The sequence below is a fragment of the Lutjanus erythropterus genome, chromosome 8 (genome assembly GCF_056507025.1).
Source record: "Lutjanus erythropterus isolate fLutEry1 chromosome 8, fLutEry1.hap2, whole genome shotgun sequence".
Lineage (NCBI taxonomy): Eukaryota > Metazoa > Chordata > Actinopteri > Lutjaniformes > Lutjanidae > Lutjanus > Lutjanus erythropterus.
The window spans coordinates 40,776,802-40,799,319 of record NC_139324.1 but is presented as its reverse complement, the minus strand read 5'-3'; the positions used below and the strand labels follow the sequence as shown (position 1 = coordinate 40,799,319).

At 37.7% G+C, this 22,518-nt stretch overlaps 2 protein-coding genes and 1 long non-coding RNA gene across 3 annotated transcripts; all 3 read left to right on the top strand.

Annotated features, from left to right (window-relative positions):
- Positions 1–5,785: 5,785 nt before the first annotated feature.
- On the top strand, positions 5,786–8,912 carry LOC146323341 (beta-crystallin A2-like). The gene is made up of 5 exons (XM_084725528.1): positions 5,786–5,938; positions 6,818–7,005; positions 7,878–8,019; positions 8,109–8,251; positions 8,532–8,912. Exons 2-5 carry the CDS (start codon positions 6,848–6,850, stop codon positions 8,677–8,679), a joined length of 591 nt encoding a protein of 196 aa, XP_084581654.1. The 5' UTR covers positions 5,786–5,938; positions 6,818–6,847; the 3' UTR covers positions 8,680–8,912.
- Positions 8,913–11,683: 2,771 nt separating this feature from the next.
- On the top strand, positions 11,684–12,948 carry LOC146323340 (uncharacterized). Its single transcript, XR_014771281.1, has 2 exons — positions 11,684–11,778; positions 12,294–12,948. It is a non-coding gene; the product is annotated as an uncharacterized LOC146323340 (long non-coding RNA).
- Positions 12,949–15,927: 2,979 nt separating this feature from the next.
- fev (FEV transcription factor, ETS family member) lies at positions 15,928–20,715 on the top strand. The gene is made up of 3 exons (XM_084724193.1): positions 15,928–16,254; positions 16,895–16,966; positions 19,242–20,715. The coding sequence occupies exons 1-3, from the start codon at positions 16,206–16,208 to the stop codon at positions 19,781–19,783; spliced, it is 663 nt and encodes a 220-aa protein (XP_084580319.1). The 5' UTR covers positions 15,928–16,205; the 3' UTR covers positions 19,784–20,715.
- Positions 20,716–22,518: the final 1,803 nt, after the last annotated feature.

Genomic DNA, 22,518 nt, shown 5'->3' with positions numbered 1-22,518 from the left:
AAATCCTCCCAGCTGTATTTTACTGGGAAATGAGCTCTGTGTGTGTGTGTGTGTGTGTGTGTGTGTGTGTGTGTGTGGGTGTGTGTGTGTGGTGTGTGTGGAGGTGTGTGTGGAGGTGGAGGTGTGTGTGTGTGTGTGTAAGGATCTACAGCTGATCCATTTTATCAGACTTGGTGAAGAAAGATGAAAGACCTTCTTCATGCGTCCACCCACTAATTCTCCAAACACACACACACACACACACACACACACACACACACACACACACACACACACACACACGTTATTATGTATGTGGACAGTAAGTAGGTAGTAACACACAAACGCACACAGACACACACAGACACACACAGCATCTGTGTCTACATAAGCGTGCCTTTCACCTGCCCATCACCTGCTCTGTGTGGGGGGTGGGGTTATACATAAACATACACACACAAAGAGACACACACGCAGAGAGACGAACAATGAATGGGTTAACAGAAGACAATGAGAAAGCTGTTCATACAAGTAAACAGCTCACACATGCCCACAGGTGACACGTGTGCACACACACACACACACACACACACACACACACACACACACACACACACACACTGCTCACACACAGTCATAGCCAAACTAGTATGGTAGTATCACAGTATCACAACATAAAAGTAATGTAATTTGATTACTTTCCATTACTTTTGGATTATAATACCAAATATATTGAAATTGTTTTGCTTAATATATATATTTTTATGTTCACTGTTTATTTGTTGTCGTTTATTGTTTTATTAATTGTTTGTCCCACTATTCTTTCTTTTGTTACGCATGTACATTTAGATTAATGGTACTAATCATAGGAATTTAAATGTACTGTTAAGTAGCTATTCAAACTTCACACTCAAACTTAAAGTAAACTCCCATAGGTGGTATTTAGCAGTACTAGTATGACAGGTTAGTGAGCTGTAACTGGATGTCTGTATAGTTAAGGTTGGCCTGTGTAGCACACGTTAGCAGTTGGTCTGTTTAGCTAACATTGTTGGTTGGTCTGTGTAGCTAACATTAACAGTTGGTCTGTGTAGCTAACTTTAGCAGCTGGTCTGTGTAGCTAACATTAGATGTTGGTCTGTCGACCTACTGTTAGTGGTTGGTCTTTGTAGCTAACATTAACAGTTGGTCCATGTAGCTGATAGTAGCGGTTGGTCTGTGTAGCTAAAGTTACAATTGGTTTGTGTGGCTAACGTTAGTGGTTGGTCCATGTAGCTAACTTTAGCAGCTGGTCTGTGTACCTAACATTAACAGCTGGTCTGTGTAGCTAACATTAGCGGTTGGTCTGTGTAGCTAACATTTGTGGTTGGTCTGTGTAGCTAACATTTGTGGCTGGTCTGTGTAGCTAACATTAGCAGCTGGTCTGTGTAGCTAACATTAACAGCTGGTCTGTGTAGCTAACTTTAGCAGCTGGTCTGTGTAGCTAACTTTAGCAGCTGGTCTGTGTAGCTAACATTAGATGTTGGTCTGTCGACCTACTGTTAGTGGTTGGTCTTTGTAGCTAACATTAACAGTTGGTCCATGTAGCTGATAGTAGCGGTTGGTCTGTGTAGCTAAAGTTACAATTGGTTTGTGTGGCTAATGTTAGTGGTTGGTCCATGTAGCTAACTTTAGCAGCTGGTCTGTGTACCTAACATTAACAGCTGGTCTGTGTAGCTAACATTAGCGGTTGGTCTGTGTAGCTAACATTTGTGGTTGGTCTGTGTAGCTAACATTTGTGGCTGGTCTGTGTAGCTAACATTAGCAGCTGGTCTGTGTAGCTAGCTTTAGCAGCTGGTCTGTGTAGCTAACATTAACAGCTGGTCTTTCCAGTAAATGTTTCTTTAAATTAGATGCTGAGTTCTTGGATGATTTTCACAGCTGAACTGTCAGTTGTTCTTCTTTTCTGATTTAAAGACAAAATAATGTTTAAATTTCCACCCACTGACGCATCAACATGATAATGAACTGTCAGCTGTCAGATAAACTGGTTTGAATCAGACTCCGGTTGTTGTGAGACTTGTGAAGTGATGTAATGTCTGTTCACTGTATATAGTATATATACAGTATATCATTCTGTATGTCAAACTGTATTTCAAAATTATAATCCTCCTAAATAATCCCCATTTTTACTAAATGTAACTGTAATGTCATTACATTTTTTCTGTAGCTTGAATACTTGAATATGATTGGCCTTTGGATTGGATTTGGAACAGTTTATTTGCTTTACTGTGTGTTTCTTGAGGCTGTTTTGTGTGTGTGTGTGTGTGTGTGTGTGTGTGTGTGTTTGTGTGACACTCACCGATGTTTCTGTTTCACAGATATTTCAACTCCATCACAGTCCTACTATGATAATAAACCATTAACAATTACTTTAAACACAACAGACCAGTTTAACAGGTATCTGCCACCCTGAATGTAATAAATACCTCCACCACTAGATGTCACCAATGATGAAGGAAAACACATCTCCAAAATCCACTGTTTCTTAGGCTGGTCAAGGCTGGTGTAAAAATGCAATTACTGCAAATATATTTTAGAACTAATGGTAGCTGTGAAAGCAGGTGAACTATGGAGATACAGTTTGTCAGTGTACATCAGATTATAGTATCTATAAATAAAATGTTTCTATTAGTTTGTTTACTGAATCTAATCATGGTATATATTGTACTATAGTATTTGGTATATGTATCAGAATATGACAAACAACTGGTAATACTAACAGAACATGAATAAACACAAAAGAAGAATATAAAACATGATTCTGAGACGGTTTTGACAGTGTGATCTTTCTCAGTGGCTGCAACAACGAAGGGAAATCAATAATCAAATGTACAAACTGGAGCTCCAACGCTAAATTTCAAAACACAGTGTCAGAACCCGGTATGACTTCTAATTTAAATTACAGGTTTTAGTCATGTTTTCTGAGGCTTTAAAGAATGTAAGTATTTGAAATACAGCAGGAAAATCATGTTCAGATATGCTTTCTTAAGAAATAATAATGATATTCCTGTTTTATATGATTAAAAATGTACATTTGATTGACATGGACATTTGAAATCGTAATTAAATCTGTAATATATTTACTGTGCTTAATCACAAAATGGCCAAGATATGTTATCAGAGATTAAGCAAACATGCCAAGTTGAAACAACAGGCCACAGCCAGCAGGTTCTCCTGTGAAATTTTATTTCTGGGTGAGAATAACTGTTTTTATTTGCTTGTTTCATGTTTATTAGAGTTCAAATTAATGCCGGATGTTCGTGTGAGTGAGTAAGTGTCTGTTTATGAGTTGCAAGAAATCATTAATAATCTTTTAGAAGGAGTAGAAGTTTATAATGGTGAAATTGAGCAATATGTTAATGGAGTCTGGCAGGCAGTCACTGAACTCCAGAGTGACTCCAATTCCAGAGTTTGTATTTTCAGAGCAGTGGGCTTTTGTTTTCAGGATAATGGGCTTAACTTTACATCAACAGTCAACTGACAATTGTAACCAGCTAAACAATTTGCAGTGTCTATATTTTTTTTTTTTTTTTATTTGTTTTTTGCCTGTTTTTATGTGGGCAGTGCACATCATCATTTTTATCAACAGTCCCGATGCAGGAAACAAAACACAGATTACATTACAAATGTCAATGTATAAATATATAAATACCACAAGTAAAAAGACAAAAAAAAAGTTTAATGTTGCGTTCGTCTTGTGCTCATGAAGGTTCGATGTCCCTGCAGTCTGCAGTTAACCTGCCAGAGCTGGAGTCGCAGAGAAACAGCTCGATTCAACCATAAATCATATTTATGAAAGAGGGGTTCAGCCTGTTTAATGTACATTTAGACTGCAGTGCTCATTTTTGAATGCTAAGGTTTGACATATTTCTCCTTTAAAGGATATAACTATCTGTAACACATAAAGACATATTCAGATATGATTCGTAAACTTGTACACTGTAAAATTCACGCACAAATTTGTAACCAGCTAATCTTTTCTCATCAACTGTAAATATATATGTTTTATTTATTCTAGTTTAGTAAACTTAAACCTTCAAGTTTGTATTTTCAAAACACTTCAGAACTTACAAAGAGTTCTTTTTTGACATGATTTGAATGAATGTTCTGTGCAGAGTTCAATCAACTTAAATTTCTTCAGGAAACGTCACATTCATTTGTAATATTCATCGGTGTGACTGAACAGCTGCTGGTTCAACTTCATATTTTCTGAAGTACAACTGAATTCATTTCAGGTTTATTTGGCAAGAAAAGTTCATTTGTTCTGAATCAGTACAAAATCACTTTTCCAATTCAGTCAACTTAAACTTTTAAGGCTCTTTAAAAAAAATGTCTATTTTTCCACTGTACTTTATATGGTTAAACAATATCATTGGACATTTGGAATTAAGATGAAAAAGTTTTCTCAAATATAAAACATAAATATTAAGTTTTCATATATTAGAAATGTTCTCAGTGTCTATTAAAGCTGCAAGGAGCTTTCTTGTTTTGTTGATTTCGGAGCCCCCTGTGGACAAAAGCTGTAGTGTTTCCACTGTAAAAATAAAATTATGTAAGTAAAAAATCTCCTGCTTTTTTTTAACTGGTGAACACACCACTCACTGTAACTTTGCCTGTGAAAATGCAAACACAGGCTTGTTTCAACAGTTAAAAAATCCTTGTTGTAGCTTAAAAAAGATAAAACATAAACATAATTTTTAAAAAGCAGAGTATACTGTACATTGTTTTCTCAGCCAAGGACCGTTACAAGATATATATATATATATATATATATATGTGTGTGTGTGTGTGTGTGTGTGTACCAGAGACTCCCTCATGTTGGGAATATTTTTATATTTCTTACATATGTGAAAGAACAACAAAAGAGTGATGTATACAGAAGATATTAGACATATATTAAAAATATTTGTGGCATGTGTTACGCCCCACCTCTGTGCTGCCCTATTGGGGTGAACGATACTCCACCACTGACCCAAATCAACCACAAAAAACATGTTTTAAACATCCAAATCCATGGGATTTATTAACAGTCAGATCAAAAGGTACCAAATCAAAACATAAGCAACACAAAAAACAATATTATATTCATTATGACCAATAGATTGTTAGATTAGAATGGAATCTATGAACTATTTTAGATTTAGAAATTATTTTTTTGTTGAGCTATGATTCCTCTTGTAAAAATGAAATAGGCCATAATAAATATTTTTTAATATCATGATCATTTAAATGAATGAAAACTTTCATAGACCCCCTGGTAGAAAGCCATGGACCCTTATTTTAGAATCACTGCAGTAAAATACTCCTGATGCTCTGTGTTTTAATAGCCAAACCAAAAAATGTGTGTATAGAGCAGGTTTTTCCATCAGTCCTGCTACCACTGTTGTAGCTTTTTTGCTCTAGCAGCTCATCCAGAGAACTGTTTCCAGATAAACCTGGAAAAGACAGAGATGAGGACGCCCTCAAGGTGAAACTGGCCCTTGTCCTCGCCCTGACTGGCATGGGATGCTTCGGGCCCTTTTCCCACCTCTGGTTTGGGATCCAGTTTACCTACATCAGAGAGGGAGAGAGTGTGAGAGGGGATCAGCTCCCAGAATGTGTCTATTATCCTGCCACACCAATCAAACTGTTGTGTCAGTGCGTTGCCATTGTATAGTCCTGGGTCAGGTTGCCTCTGACCATGGCTGCCATATTGATGACTAAGTCAGTTTGGGGCTCTGAGGACAATGGTGCTGTGGAGCCTCCACAAAGCACGAGGCTAATGCTCCCCTTTCAGCCGGCCCGCTCAGCTGCTGAGTGTGCAAGGCTGCCGGGCAAATGGAGTGGCGCAGGTCCAGGGGGCCCGGCCCTATAAAAACGCAGGCGAGGGTCTCTTCCCCGACATTGATTATACTGGATCTGTCCCACCTCAGTACCGTCTGTAAGTATATCACCACACCGCCTCAGGCTGAGCTAAGAAACCGCACATCAGGGGGACAGCTATTGTGTACTGGGGTGGAGCCCGACAGCCACCAAGATGCTGCAAAAAAAAAAAAAAACGTGTTTTATAGATAGATGGACGCTCTTTAAGTGAGATTTGACTTGCTAAGAAGCAAAAACATGCTTTTTAGGGTGAACTGGTTAATACCTGAGCAACCCTTTTAACTGGGAAAGCTGGCAAGATGATGCCTTACTGGTGTGCTTGTGTTTGGCCTGTAAAAATCATACAAACATTTTTCTCAAACCAGTTATTTGCTAGTTTTTATTTTAACTTCAAAATCAAAGAAGTTGGGCTACGAATCGTTTGCATCTCCTGCTAGAAATGATCGATTCTGTAAGTAAGAGATTTTGGCCTGCACTGGAGATGACATGCTTTAAAGCTGTGGTTGCTGTTGTGTCATTTATTTAACAGTACTTGTACACAACACAATTTATTGGCAATTTATGGCACATCTTGGTTCTTGATTGATAATCTCTTCAATGGAAACAGAGACAAAGTGGACACTTCTTAGCTTCTTTTGATGCCTGCAGAAAGTGACATTTCTTTTTAGAGTAAAAGTGCAGTAATATACTGATGTGTGTAGAATTGTTTTACCTTAATGTTCATCAAGCTAAAAGCTGAAATACAAAGCTTCTAGTTGTAATTTTATTTTGATAAACACAAGCATCAGATAACTGTGTTCTAGTATATGTTTTAGTAAGTTATTCATTCAGTTTACTCACTATACCTACTGAGATCTCGCAGTTGTTGTTGAGATTCAGGTTTTCCACCGATTAATGCTGCATTTTCTCTTTTTTTGAAACCGTCCACCTCGGTCAGAGAGTAACCCCTAAGGGAGAAGCAGCAGCCATGAACACTCAACAGATGGAGCAGATGGGCCAGTTCAAGATCACAGTCTGGGAGGAAGAGAACTTCCAGGGAAAGCGCTGTGAGTTCATGCTGGAGTGCCAGAACATCATGGAGAGGGGCTTCAACAAGATCCGTTCCATCAAGGTTGAGAATGGACCGTAAGTCCACTTCCTGTTTCTTCTTTTCTTGATGAAAATCACTTCACTTTCACTTCTCAACCTCTGACATCTTGATGATAAAGGCAGGTTTGAGTCAGTGGTTTGTTAGAATCTGGTTAAAATTGTATTCTTGGACGTCTAAGTAAAGATTCTGGATTATTATCTTGATGAAGAATGACTTAGCTGCATATATATTAGAATAATATTGAGAGTAAGTTTAATTTTTACAGTATGTTGGCCCGTATTCTTCCTCAAATATTTCATTAAACACACATTGTTGTTTCAAAATAGTTGATCTCTAAGAGGAATTTTTGCTCCACAACAAATATCTAAATTAAATTATGTACTTCACTTGCTATTCTAATTTTATCTGCTTGAAAAAGTAGAAAAGACAGAGTAATAAAAACCATAAATTACAGCCCACACTGTTATTGCATTGCTAGTCGGCATGTATCATTTTGCATGTGTGTGTGTGTGTGTGTGTGTGTGTGTGTGTGTGTGTGTGTGTGTGTGTGTGTGTGTGTGTGCATGCATCCAAGTGTAACCCTGTTGTGATATGAGCTGGCTGTGTGCAGCTGCCAGGATGGCTGCCTGAGTGAGTGACTGGCGATCAGATAAAAAGCGCTGGGTGCAGCAGCAGCGGTGGCGGTGGAGCAGCAGTATTTAATGTTTGCTTTGTGCTCCGGGAGACAAAAGAAGCTGCATGCTGTTTTCACTCGAGGCTGTTCTGCTGGCGTTGGGCGCTATTGTTTAAGAAAAATGACAGTTTCAGAGCTGTTGCACTAAAACAATTTGGCATTTAGTGGTTTGTTAGATATTTTAATCTCATTTAACCTTGTTTTCTTTCCCCTCCTTTCCTTTCCACCGTCCAGCTGGGTGGGTTATGAGTACCCAGAGTTCCAGGGACAGCAGTTTATCCTGGAGAAGGGAGACTACCCTCGCTACGAGGCCTGGAGCGGAAACAGCAGCTACAGAACCGAGCACATGCTTTCCTTCAGACCCATCAAGTGCGCTGTAAGTCACCACATCCTTCCCATTTCTCTCTTTTTTCAGTTTCAGGCTGTTACAAGTGGCTCACCTCTGATTTTTCTCCATCTCCACAGAACCACAGTGACAGCAAGGTGACCCTGTACGAGTGTGAGGACTTCCAGGGCCGTAAGTTTGAGATGTGTGATGACTACCCCTCCCTACAGGCCATGGGCTGGTGCAGCAAGGAGGTGCCCTCCATCAAAGTCAACTCGGGAGCGTAAGTTAAACATCTTCCTCTCTTGTGTCCTATTTTTCACTTTTGCAGCATCTCTATACATACTATTTTTGTCAAAACACACGATAGAAATTATTTTTGTAATTTGGGAAAGAAAAGAAAAGATCATCCTGTTCTGACTGGATGCAAATTTTCTGTCAAATCACCAACGAAACACCAAACAGCTCATATATGAAACTTGTTTCTATATATCTGCTGAAATGATAGATTGTGTTCTCTTATCTGACCTTGACTCGCCCCCTTCATTTCTCCCCCTCTGCAGCTGGGTGGCCTACCAGTTCCCTGGTTACCGTGGCTACCAGTACATCCTGGAGAGAGACAGACACCAAGGCGAGTACAGAAACTACAACGAGTACAGCACCCAGGCTCACACCAACCAGGTGCAGTCCATTCGCAGGATCCAGCACTAAGCCTCTGTTCTGCCTGCCCGTACCGACCTGAAAACAAAAGAGAAAAACTCTCCCTGAGCCCCTTCTTTCCTCGACTTGAACCCCCAGGACAGACCACTGTCACAGAACAGTAGACGGACAAACTCTTTCTATCACTCTGTGGCTCTGCATGTATGGATATCTAAGTACCTACTTCTTCTACCATGCTAAAGCATGTTCTTGATATAGGAAATAAAGGCTTTTCTTCCAAACTAGAGGCTGTTTGTCGGTATTCCTTTTTCTTTTTTTTTTTATTTAACAATGAAAATCATCCCCCTCATAAATCAATAAAAATGAAAACCTCAGAAAAGCAATGATTGGCTGGATTCAACTGTCAATCATCTTGCTCCAAGTGCACAAGCATCAACATCAGAGCCCCTTATTCTCTTTTAGCTTCATAGCCAGGCTGTTACGAGATAGTTTTTGCTTTGTATCTATTTAAAGGACATATTTAGCTTTTTTGAAGACATACATGGAAAGATTTGATTCAAATCTCTCTGTTAGGCTTTAGGATGTGTAATATTGTTCTTGTCAGACTGTATTCTCATTTCCAATAAACAAGAGCACGAGAACGCATTTGTTTCTATTATTTATTCTTCCACTGTTACAATCAAAGGAACAGATAATCTGGTTGGTTTTTGGCCATTTTGAAGCCATGTACTGACTGTCTAATTGTCTAATTACCAACAAGATTTGAAAAAAAAAAATTTAAAGTCAAGTTCTCTTGCTCTTGCTTTCTTTGATACAGCAGAACTTTTGCGCAGCATTGACAACCAAACCAAAGCCATGCTCCATGGTGTCAGCACACATTTAGGGTCCTTATTTAAACTGTTTCATTATTTTTTTTTAAGTCAGAGGTTTTCAAAAAGGCTCAGTGAATGGATGTGAAAAATGAATACATCAGTTCTCAAAAAGAGATCAACTAGAATAGCCTGACTGTGTTTGAATTAGGTTAAAGAGATAGTTCAGTTATGTATTTGGTCCAGTCTGATGTTATCTAAAAGATCATCATTACACGGCTTTGTTAAATACTTGATTCTCATTGGTCACTTGCAGCATTCTAAGGGCTGTTATTTCTATACAGCAGACGGTTGTTATGAAGAACAGGCCGTTGCTATGGACACAGTTCTCATCCTAGACTCTAGAAGAACAATAAAATCATTGTTAAACCACTGAAATCATTTTAAAATTTGTGTCAAACTGATTTATGACCTGCTCACTGTACATTATTCCCCTACATTTCAGACTATCTTGGCTCAGTTGTTCAGTGTCTAAGGAATCAAATAATATAATCATAATCCCAGAGACATGCTGTCTGCTTAACAGGCAAAGTCCCTCTCTCCCTCTCTTTCACTCTCTCTCTCTCAGTGTGTGTGTGTGTGTGTGCTGAGTGTGTGATAGCCTGAGTGGAGACAGGTGTGCCAGGGGCGGAGCAGAGCTTCACCAGCTGCAGCCCATCCATAACCAAGACTTCTACAAAAACCCAGCCCTGCCACATGCACCTTACCTCAGCCAGCTGCAGCCAAGACCCCTTCCTATCTAGCTTTGAACTAAATATTTCTTTAACCCTAATCTTCAAGTCTCTTCCCTCTCCAAGTCTAGCACTTGGGTTCTCCTGCTCAGTTTTAACACATGCAGGAATTAAGTGAGGGTGATGATGCTTTTTTCCAAGCTTTGTCTGAGGTGAAGCCCACAGTCTGAGACTGAAAACCACTGCTTTACGTATTTCAAAATAGCCAACCAAAGAAAGCATGTGGTCTGATGGACTAGAGAGAGATAGAGAGACCGAGACGTGGAGTGGAAGGCCAGGCCTCTTTACACCACTGGGAGATTGGCCAGGTGTTCCCAGGTGTACCAAATCAGCCCCGCCCAGCATGGTATAAAATGGTACATGAATATTGCTGCATGCTGGGGTCCCTCAACAGTACTGTAGTTTCATAAATTTGGTTTGACTAGAGACTGTATAAAATGACCTATAGTGACCTCTCAGATAATCACAGCCTCATGAAACATCACAACCACAAACTAGAGACCCGGAGCATTTAGAGGATGGATGGCTTTCCTGGGTATAAAGTTAACAGGGACTTCCCAGAACAGAAGTGCTCACTATCCAATTGCAGAAAAAAAGCTGAAATCAGCAGAAATCTCCAAATGTCCAAATTATTTGATGCCTAATGATGCATGATTTTTTTCTGTGGTGTTCTTCATGGTCTTAGTGTTTTAACGTGATATTTTAGAGGGATTTTTCTTCATTTTTTTAATAAATTTTCAAGTGTTCAAAAATCATCAAATTTTGCACCAAATCTGCATAATAAGTGGTATCAACACAAAAACTGCTGCAACAACTTGACCCATGACATGAGACACGATGTATAATGGGAATGACTGACATATACTTCTACCATAATGTTCTAAGTCCTTATACACTCTAAACATTCAAAATTTTAATAGATACTTCACCACAAAAACAGTTACCAACAGGGCGTCTTAATGGCCAGAAGCAGCCCTGCCTACACGCTTGGAAGGGGAGGGTGATGTGAGGAGTGTTCTGGAAGCTCACTGCTAGATGTCACTGTATTCTATGTTCAAAACCAATGTGGAATCCCATTCATAAATTCAATTCAATAATATAATTTTGACGTAAACTCTGATGTACAAGAAGAACCTGGTCTCTATATATTTTAATGATTTATTTCCCCTCTCCAGCACACAGCTCCTTCATAAACGTCTGGTAGCTCAGTAGCATTTGTTTGTTTATTCTAATGTGACACCCTCATGTTTATCTTACAGTCACACGCCGGGATCCTGGAGTGTGTTTACCTCCACACACACTCCTCCTGTTGGTCCAGGACGTGGGATTCCGTGTTACACACCCACGAGCCTACACCGGCTCACAGTCCCACACCCAAAAAACCAGGATCTTTTAATAAATGTGTAACCATGTGCACACACCTTTCTCAAATATACATTCCTCTGCAGACTGATTAAAGCGGCTGCACTTTCGCAGAGGAGTGACACTTGGACAGTCTGGTAGGCTGCAAACTCTGCTACTTTGGCGTCACATTTCAGAGCACTTCAGAGGTAAGTTTGAGGCTTTACAGAGGAACTTGATTCTTCATGGAAACTGCAATTTAATGAGGAGTTTATGATTGATTTCTCAACTGAAATGAGATATAGGAGCTTTTTAAATGGAGAAATGTATTTAACAGATGAAATGATGCAATCTAGCCTGAAAGTTTACACCCATCTTGACTAAAGAGGCTGCTGTAGGACTCACATTTACACAACTATATGCACAACACCTAATAACACACTCCTGAATTAGAATTTATGTTTTTTTATTTATACATGATTAATATACTTTCGATTTATTTATGCTTCACTTTTACTAGCTACCATCAGACTTAACTTCTTTGACATAAACAACAAATGTGTGCAATAACATACATGTTAAACAAAACTAAAGAAAGTCATGCTTTTCTGATGTTTTTATGTAATTATGCATTCATGTTTTCTTTCTGTTGGTGGATTTCTTGCCTCATGCTCATCACTGACCGGACGTTACACCCACCCATTTTTATCTTTCACTGCATCAGTGGATACAGTCTTGCTTTCGAGGCTTGTTTTAAGTTGCCTGCGACTTTTACTTGGACACAGGCAGCTAAAGCAAGTCTGGGACGCCAGAGACACACCTACGAGCCGAGACCCGAGGAACTGCTGCTAAGTGGAGAACAGAAAATCCAGCTTTTTAGTTCAGGAAGAAGGAACACGGGAAATTAATTCTGCAACACAAGATTCTGTCATCTTCTTCTGGGAGGAAAAACCTTGAATTCACATGTTACAGTTCTGTAAACTCACAGGGCAATCAAGGGCCTACGCTGTAAAAATAAAATATGCTGCTCTACGATAAGTTGAGGTGATTTTGTAATAATATAAAATGGATTGATACTAATTAAGTTGTACTTATGGAAACATGTTTGTAGGGTTTTCATTTTTGTAAAAACAAGCAACCAGGACTTATCTTAAAGTGACACAACAAGTTTCCTTCAGACTGTAAAAAGGAGAGTTTTAATTCAAACAATGCATGCTGGGAAGTCTCCTAGTATTCTGATCATATTTCTTTTGTAACTTAATTTAATGAGTTGATTGAACTCTGTACAGTACATTCAATTAACTCATAAATTTAAGTTCTGACAGTAAATACTAAGTTTGTTTAACCTGAATAAATAAAACTTGTCTGTTTATGCTAAACTAATGAGAAAAGATCATTTGATTCCACTAAATTCCTGTGGTTTTTACGTTTATATTGTCTGATGCAATCTGCTTTTATGAGGCCTGATTGTGGGATTATGTACATCCTATAGTGAAGTGAATGTACAGTACAGTCTACACTCATTTACCTGCACTGCAATTTTTCTACTGTGTGTTTGGATTGTGCAAGTCTGAGCTCAGTCAGGTGAAACGTCATAAAGCAAACAGTAAAACAGATGATGAAAGATCAGTGGAGCTGCTTTAAGATTATCCAACATGGAGGGTCAAGCATGCAAAGGAAGTAGCATTAAAACATTTTGTGTTGGGTAAATGCATTGTAATTTAATTTCAGGGTACATATTCACATCTTTGATTTAAAAAAAATAATAATTTGTTGCTTTTGAGTTTTTCAGATAAAAGTGGGTTGTTGTTGTTTTTTTTAGATTTTTTTCTCACTTTTTCAAAATATCCACTCTTTGTTCTGTTTTTTAGGGTGACTGCAAAAATGAGCCTGTTGGCTAACTCTGGTGCTTTTACAGCAATGTTTATTAATGTGTATTTAGCCAATAAAAATAAAGGGAAAGCTATAAGAATCCATGAAATCTGACAGAACTGAGCATGAACTGTGTTTTATATTCTTGCAGTAGCACTGACCAGCCTGTCTGTTCATGTCATGACACATATATTACATTTTTGATGAGACAAACTATATCGCAAACAACACAAGATCCCAGCAGAGATACACACAGGTCAGTGTTTTGTTTTTTTTTAATTGCCCTTTTTGCCGCAATTAGATCACTTTCAGTGGAGATGTAGACAAAAAAAAAAAGAGAAAGAGAGATGACACGTGACAAAATGTCCAAGGACACTGAAGTTACATGGAACTCATCTAAAACACTAATCCTACAGGACACCACCGCCTTTTAGGGGATTTATGGACAAACTTTTACTGTGTATGAGTTTCTGACACACTCATAGATTACATGATTTTACTCCTTAAATGTAAATATATTACACTGGTGTAATTTAGTTATGACAGGACCCTGGTGCAGACTAGTCAGGAGGAACACACTGGATTTTTACAGTCAAATGTGACTTTTTCTTTTCCTCCCCAAGAGCCCCAAATCACATTAGTTTATGGTCACTGGACAACATCAGTGCAATCATCAATGCATATCTGTACATGACAGAAAATAAAAGAAATTCAACTATGATGGGGTGTGTTGGCCTTTTGGGGATCTTATAATGGCACCATTTTCAATTTAATTTAGATTTTTGGTCTCCCACAGGCCCCAGTGCAACAGCATTGTCTGTTCACACACCTGCTTTTTTTCAGTTTTAAACACTGAAAAGTGCTTCAGAGGAGAGAAACAGGCTTCAGATTATAATGATCTGGTCCTGGATTGATCACCTTGAATGTTATTAAAGATCATATAGATATATTTATAAAAATGATTGCAGGGTTGTGCCTTATCATCAGCCTGTTGTCTGTCTGTTGTTTGCACCTAAATGAAACATTTGTTGAGTTGTTCTGTTTATCTTCTGAATATGTGAATGAGAAAAACAGATGGACAGCTATTCTCATGCCTGTGTTAATCATTTAATCTATCACATTTTAAATACCACATTATAACCACAGTTTTACTGGTAATAATTATTATTAAAAGTCTTTAAACTATACTATATACTATACTCTAGTTCTGTAACATATTAAAGACAGAAAGTTACAAGCTCATTACACGTCAGATTGAGGCTGTATAACCTTAAACCCACAAAATATGTATTTTTGAAAACAAATGTTTTCAGATTTTTTTTTTTTTTTTTTTTTTACAGTACAAACCAGAACAGAGCAGGGAAATAAAGCCCATAAAGCTCCACACAGCCAAGAACTAGAAATATATGAGTGGTCATGATAACATCAGTGAGCATAAAAAGGGACTGTGGTTTTACAGGGACAGTTCACCCCAAAATCAAAAATACATATTTTCCCTCTGGCCTGTTGTGCTGTTTATCCATCTAGATTTTTTTGGTGTGAGTTGCAGAGTTTTGGAGATATCAGCTGTAGAGATGTCTGCTTTCTCTCCAGTATAATGGGACTAAATGGCACTCGGTTTGTTGTGCTCAAAGCGCAATAAATAAATAAAGGACATTTGAAAAATTCAATAATCTACAGTCCTTGTTGTGAGCAGTTTTATGTAAGAACTTCTTTCTGCAGTAGAATCTACATCTGCCTTCTTTTCTACTAGAGATAAAGATTATCTTGAGTAACCAGGTCATGATTTTTAGAAAGAAAAAACTTCATTTATTTTTTCTAGCACTTTGGGCGCCACAAGCTGAGTGCCATCTACTTTCATATCTCCAAAACTCTGCAACTCACACCAAAGAATCTAGACGGATAAATAACACTGCAGGTCAGGGGGAAAATATGTGTTTTCAAAGACACAGCCTCATCATTACCCTCAGACTGAGGCTTCCTAACCTAAAAACACACAAAAGGTCTTGGTTAAGTCTGCAACCTTTAAGTATCAGGCTATGACCATAATTTAATGATAATTCTACTAATTGTTCCAGGTTTGACCTGTTTCTACCTTTTAAACCAGACTAACAGGTCATAAAGCTCCACTGCCTCTAAAAAACAGCAGAATTAGAAAATTGTGAGCAGCCATGATAACGTCAGTGACCGTCAGAACCCATGGTTTTAAAGTTACAACCTCATTACCCATCAGATTGAGGCTATATAACCTTAAACCCACAGACAGAAGGTCAGTGTGGGGATGAAATGTTCTTGTTTTCTCGTGCGCACTGAGGCGCGTTTTTCAAGGTAAATATTCTTTGCCCAACATGAAACAGGTCTTTGTTGTTTGCCGAGAGGTAAAGAGGCGGAAAAGTGAGGAGGATCTGAACTGGTTTCCATGTCAAACACTTCAATTCACCATAGAAACTCAGATCTTAACGCGGAAACTTTATTAAACTGTGATGGTGGATTGATAAGGGCCGAATTTCTATCGGCCTCTTTTTATTGTGGGCACCAGGCGGGCTGACAGAGGTAAATTGCTCTTTTAATTAAAGCAATGCACCAGGGGAAATTGCTGTCTGAATATTGTCTCAGAGATGGGGGCCAGTGACAGTTGCCTGGAAACTTCAATCTGTCCACCCGCATTTATTCCAGATCACAGTTATGAGATAAAGTTTAATAAAAATCTTTTCCTCCGCCACCAACGAAATGAAATCCAACCCTTTCTGAACAACTGAACACAATGAGACAGGACTGCGGAGGAAACCTCATGTTCAACATGTATCTCTCAGGTTCGTCATTTTTGTCCCGTAAAGAATTAAGAGAAACGCGGCGCTTATGACTCTTTAAATCCCCGCTCCGGGGTGTCGGTGTGCTGGTGCGCTGCGGCTCCGCTCGCAGGGCACCGCATTGTTCAGCCTTTTCAATCTGAAAGCCCGTCTGCTCTTTTGTCGGAAATCGGAAATCCTTTTTCCTGGACGCGTTTCCTGGCTTCTCGGAGGAGAGGAGACCGCAAAGACGACACGCTTCTTCCATTCGACTGCGACCGGACCAGGACGCAATTAGGATTTTAATCCATTTTAGCTTGTTGAGATTTATTATTTTTTAACATTTTATTTTCATTTTGAATCTTTTGCACCGTCTGGACAAATTTTACAGCATCTTATAACAGTTTGAGAAGATAAAATCCCTGCTCCCTCTGACAGAAACACGTCTCTAAAGCTGATTTTATTTCATTAATCGCGCTCATTGTCACTGAACTGATCCAACTTCATCCTCTCTGTTTTAAGGCATTTTTTGGCCAAAAGTGAAATTGTTTTTTTAAGAGTAAGACAGTAAAAAGCGATTAGTTATAGGCGATATGAAATTGATAACAGGCCTGCGCAGTGACAGGATGCTGATGCTGACTGAATGTTTCTGTTTTCATTTCAGATCCAACAGAAAATCTGTTGAAAGAAAGCAAAGGAACAACTTGGGGTCCAATAAACACAGGAGTACAAAAAGGTAAGAGAATGAAGCACATGGTAAATACTGTTATCAGCAAACAGAGCACAGCTATTAAATATCACTGAGCCCGAACAATATTAGAAAATAGTTCTGATGAAATAATAATATTCAAAAAATAAAAAGAAAAAAGAAATTAAAAAAAAAATGCTGCTGGATAAAAGCCTCTGAGGCAAACTAGTGATTTTGTTTTTACTATAATAACAAAACTGAGTTGAAAAAAAAAATAATAATTTCAATCATCAATAAAGTTTACGATATTAATGATTTGGGGGAAAAATAGCCAAGTTATTATAGCATGATTAAAATATTTAATGTTCATTGAATTTAATTTGTGCTTCCGTTATACATCTAATTGGTGAACAATCGATATTTTCTAAATTCATCATCTCAGTTTGCAGCTGCATCATCTCTCCTGGAAACAGATGACAGTTATATGAGGTAAAAGGACATATATGATTTATTTTCGATTTATGAAGGCTATTTGTTAGTCACCCCTCAATAATTTTGTCTCAAAACTGATCATGAATCGGAGAAAATGAAGAAAATAATAATAACAACAACGGTAATAATAATACAAAAAAAATAATTGAATAAAATTAAAATAAGATAAAATAAAATAAAACTCGTTGTACACCAGAATCCATCTGTCGTCCGTCCGCAGCTCGTTGTCACTGATTTAATCACACAGTGATGAGCGTTAACACCTCACAGATCCAGACACAAAGGACAAAATAAATCCGTTTATTACGTTTTAATCATCACAAATATAAATTAACATAAAATGTATCAGACAAACGATGTTTAGAATGTAAATAATCTGCAGACTAACAATTATATTAACACCTATACTTATATTTTAAATAGGATCGTAATGAAATGATAGATAGATAGATAGATAGATAGATAGATAGATAGATAGATCTTTAATCCTTCAGACATTATCATGTATCGCAAGAAAACAGCAAAAGGCTGAATATTAAAAGCAAACTGTGCAGGATTTAGCCAAAAAACATGAATTCATATATATCATTCATATATATGTATATATATATATATATATATATATATATATATATATATATATATATATATATATATATATATATATGCACATAAAGTAATCTCTTTCAGTCATCATCCACGACCCACCAAAGGTGTAGCGTCCACAGAGACACGCCCTCTGCTCCTATATTCTTATTTTCTGATTATTTTGCTGTTCTGCCGACGATTTACGGACACAACACGTCGTTATCTGACGTCCTGGGATCGAGGTTGAACAATCAGTTACCTTTCAGGTGCATTTAGACACAGCAACCTACCTTTAAAAATAAAATAAAATAAAATAAAATAAAATAGGAGATTAGAATATAATAAATTGTTATTGTGTTCAGACAATAATGAATATCCCTTTAGCAGTTCTTGTTGTCTCATAAATAATTCAATAAACTGAAAAAAAAAATAGATAATAATCAAATAAAGATCAAAAGAAAGTGCATACAAAGATAAGCAAAATGTATTAAAATATATACAAATACAAAAAGTGAGACAAAAACAGCCAAAATGACAGTGAGATGGTGAGCTCACAGCACATGTGATGATGAAAATGTGCAAGAATATGTGCAAGACACGTGAACAGCAGAAAGAAAGAAATATCAATTAAAAAATAATAAGCACAACAAATACGGAAATTAATCAAAATAGCTGAGTACTGAGAACTATAAGAAAATATAATTTAATTAAATTTACTTCATTGCATTTAAATTGAAATGTCTCTAAATGTATAATATTCTCCGCATTAATCTTCAATTTGTCTAAAAGAAAACTGCATCTGCTCCCAAGTTTAATAACTGATGACTGACAATCTTTGATTTGATTAAAGTGATAAAAATGCCAAAAACGTTTTGCACTGACTGCAGCAGCAGCATACTTTCACATGAGTTCTGAAATTAGACAAAAACTAGAAATTATATATTCTTTATTAGAGAATCTTTTATATCAAAATAGAAGAAAACTAGAAATAATATGTGGACACATTGCAACAGAACTGTTCTGTAAACTAAAATAAAATTATATATTTGCTATTTTCCAATTTAAAACGATAATATGATCCACAAAGTAAAGAAATGATTAAATTATAGAGGAGTATTTTATCTGGTGTGACTGCACAGGCTTGTTGTAATACTGCAGGCTATTTACATTATTTTCTAATCTCGTTCCACGTCGCACCGATCAGTTTACATTTTAATCGATGGTTTCTGTCTCCTCCACGCAGGCAGCGGGCAGATCCAGCTGTGGCAGTTCCTGCTGGAGCTTCTGTCCGACAGCACCAACATGTCGTGCATCGCCTGGGAGGGAACCAACGGCGAGTTCAAGCTCATCGACCCGGACGAGGTGGCTCGGCGCTGGGGGGAGCGCAAAAGCAAACCCAACATGAACTACGACAAGCTGAGCCGCGCGCTGCGCTACTACTACGACAAGAACATCATGACCAAAGTCCACGGGAAGCGCTACGCCTACAAGTTCGACTTCCACGGCCTGGCGCAGGTGTGCCAGCCGTCCACCACGGAGCAGGCCATCTACAAGTTTCAGGGCAACTTCTCGCCGATTCCCTTCTCCGGGATCTCCAAACTGAACCTTGTGGCTCCCGGCGTGGGGCCGTCGGGTTTCTCCTACTGGCCCGGGTCCCCTCCGACGGCTCTGTATCACAGCCACAACCTGCAGCCTCCGGGGCCCTTCGGCACCGTGTCTCCGTCCCACATCAGCTGTGTCAACAACATTAACAGTCTGAGCAACATCAATAGCCATTACAACTGACTCTTAATGCAGCGTTTAGACAAAGTGGAGAAATAAAAGACACCGCAGAACGACGACAGAGCACCGAAAGGCTCGTTGAAGGTGAAATTACTGGCTTAATCTGGTTTTAAAATAAATGTTTTTGGACATATAATGATTGTTTCAACAGCATAGGCAATATTTAAATGTGTAATTATGGAACTGCAGTCTCGTGGATGCTGCTGAGACGATTGTTGTCTGTGCGCAAAACAACAAACAACAAGTAATTTATCCCCCTTAACCTTTAAACCGTGACAGTTTTTTTCACGAGCAAAATATTAAAATCATCAAGAAGAGGCGCCTAAATTACGCACCGTGTTTCAACTTTTACGCGCGGAATTTTAATTATAACATTAGTGATTATTTTAACCCATAACGACCCAAAATATGGAATATCACAATTTCGACCATAATCTATTAAATTAAATCGGAAATTAACAAACGTTTCCGTGGTGGAACCCGTTTTTCGACATGAACAATGTATAGAATGTAATTACTTAAAATAATGACACAGATTTTCCTTTAGTTTTCATCCTTTTCTGTCTATTTGTTGTCTCTCAGCCTTCTTTCTTGAATTCTGTAGTCATTTTTGCACACAGCTGATTGTATTTGCGCCCCTGAGCAAATCATCAGTTATTATTGGACCTGTGGCGCCATCTCGTGGTTTGGCCTGATGCCTGTTGCATCTGTTGGACCATTTAAAACCAAGCTGCAACGATTAATCTATTATTAATCTACCATTAAATTAATCACCAACTATTCAAATAATACATTAATCATTTTGAGAGTTTTGAATCTATAAAAATTGTTGATTGTAGCTTCTCAGATGAGAATATTTTCTGGTTTCCTCTGTGGACAAAACAAGCTTTGAGGACGTCACCTTGGGCTTTTGGAAACTGGTGAATATTTTTTTTTTTTTTATCATTTTCTGTCATTTGATGGACAGAAAAACAAATAAAATCAGTCAACTTTGACAGATGATTCAACAATGGAAATAAACCGCCAATTGGGACAAATAATGTCCTACCAAAAACACTTTAAAAATTATTCATACCAACACTCTAATGCCACTTTTTATTTAACTGAAAAGTTATTCTTCAAGGATTTATATGTATGAAACATATATAATTTATAACATACTTTTGTTTGCTTTTTTTTTTATTTCTAAATTTGCTCTGTGCCAGAAAACAACCTTGTCTCAGACAAGAATTCACAAAAATTCAGAAAAATCTGAAACTAACAATGTCTATTGATAACATAGGCATGAAAATGTGCAGTTATAATCATCTTTGTTTTAAAAATGATTTTTTTAATTAAAAATGTTGGACCTTTAAACTCTCTCAGATTGACCCCTGTCTCACTTCCTGGTTTTAAAAAAAGGCCAGAAAACTGCTCAAACACTGGTAAACTTTCTATTTTTTTTTGACAAATTCACTAAATAATATCACTATCAGATGTTTCTCAGCCATAACATGTCAACTCTGTTGCCCTTCTAAATCAAAGCTAAATAAGAATTATTGTTTTAAAATGTGTATTTGATTAACATGAAGAGAACTCTGAGCCACTTTTTAAAAAAATTAAATGGCTACGCACTAAAACTATGCTGTGAAGTGAAAAAAAGTGACATTTTGTCAGGTGCATCACTAAGAGGTCAGTCCGTTGAGAGGTTGATCTTATAAAAACAAAAAAACCCTCAAAATACATTTTTGTTCCATTTCTCTAGAATGAGTATATTGTTAGTTGCAACCCAAACATATTGTCACTTCCATCACTGTTTGCTTAGAAATAATAAGATTACTCATAAACGTTAAACTTAACCCAGCTGCAATAAAAGTCAAACCAGTGCCGAGGTGCAGGGTTGTGATTTGTGTGACGTTAATAGTAACAGAAACTGTGAATTCATGAACTTCTTCTGTAAATACTGTACTGTAGAGACACGCTCAGGCTAACGCTGCTTTTTAGTGATTATGGAGTGAATATCATGGCGTTCATTCACACAGCTTCATACTGTAGCTAAAGCAACTGTACCAATGAAAAACAAATAAAGGAAATAAAAGCAGATTGTTGTAAATAAATATTATTTGTCAGTTTGTGTTTCAGTGACACGCTGCAGACTTTAGTCACATTTACCATCCTTGCTCACACAACATGTGATTGCATCTTACTAACAACTCATTATGTGCATTTCTATGCTAACTGGGGAACTCAATGAAACTCAAATCCAACATGAAGTGTAGTAATATCTTTAACTTTTAACCGTTTAACCTTAGGCAACTTTATGAGGGTAAACTGCACAAAATGCCCAGGTTGGATCCAAATCTGCAACAGCAAGGTGAGACGATAAAGTTATGGGTGTATTTATATAAGATCGTGTTTCAGGCCGGGCCACAAATAAATATATATGTAAAAATATCTGTGATCCCATTTTGGTTGCAAGGTCTTTTTGAAGGAGAACAAGTATGAAAGTCAGACCTCAGAGAGCAGACTGGAAAAGGGGCAAAAGCACAAGGGAAAAATGAAGCAACATAAAGAAACAGAGGCCCACATGGTGAGATGGATCAACTTGAGACCAAACTTTCAAAAGGGAAGACATGGAAGCCAAAGCCAAAAAAGAACAAGAACAGCAGACAACAGGGAAATTGTGGCGAGGCTTGTAGATATTATATCTGTTTTCCATACACATGTGCTGGCTTGTTTTCACTTGGTGTGACACATGA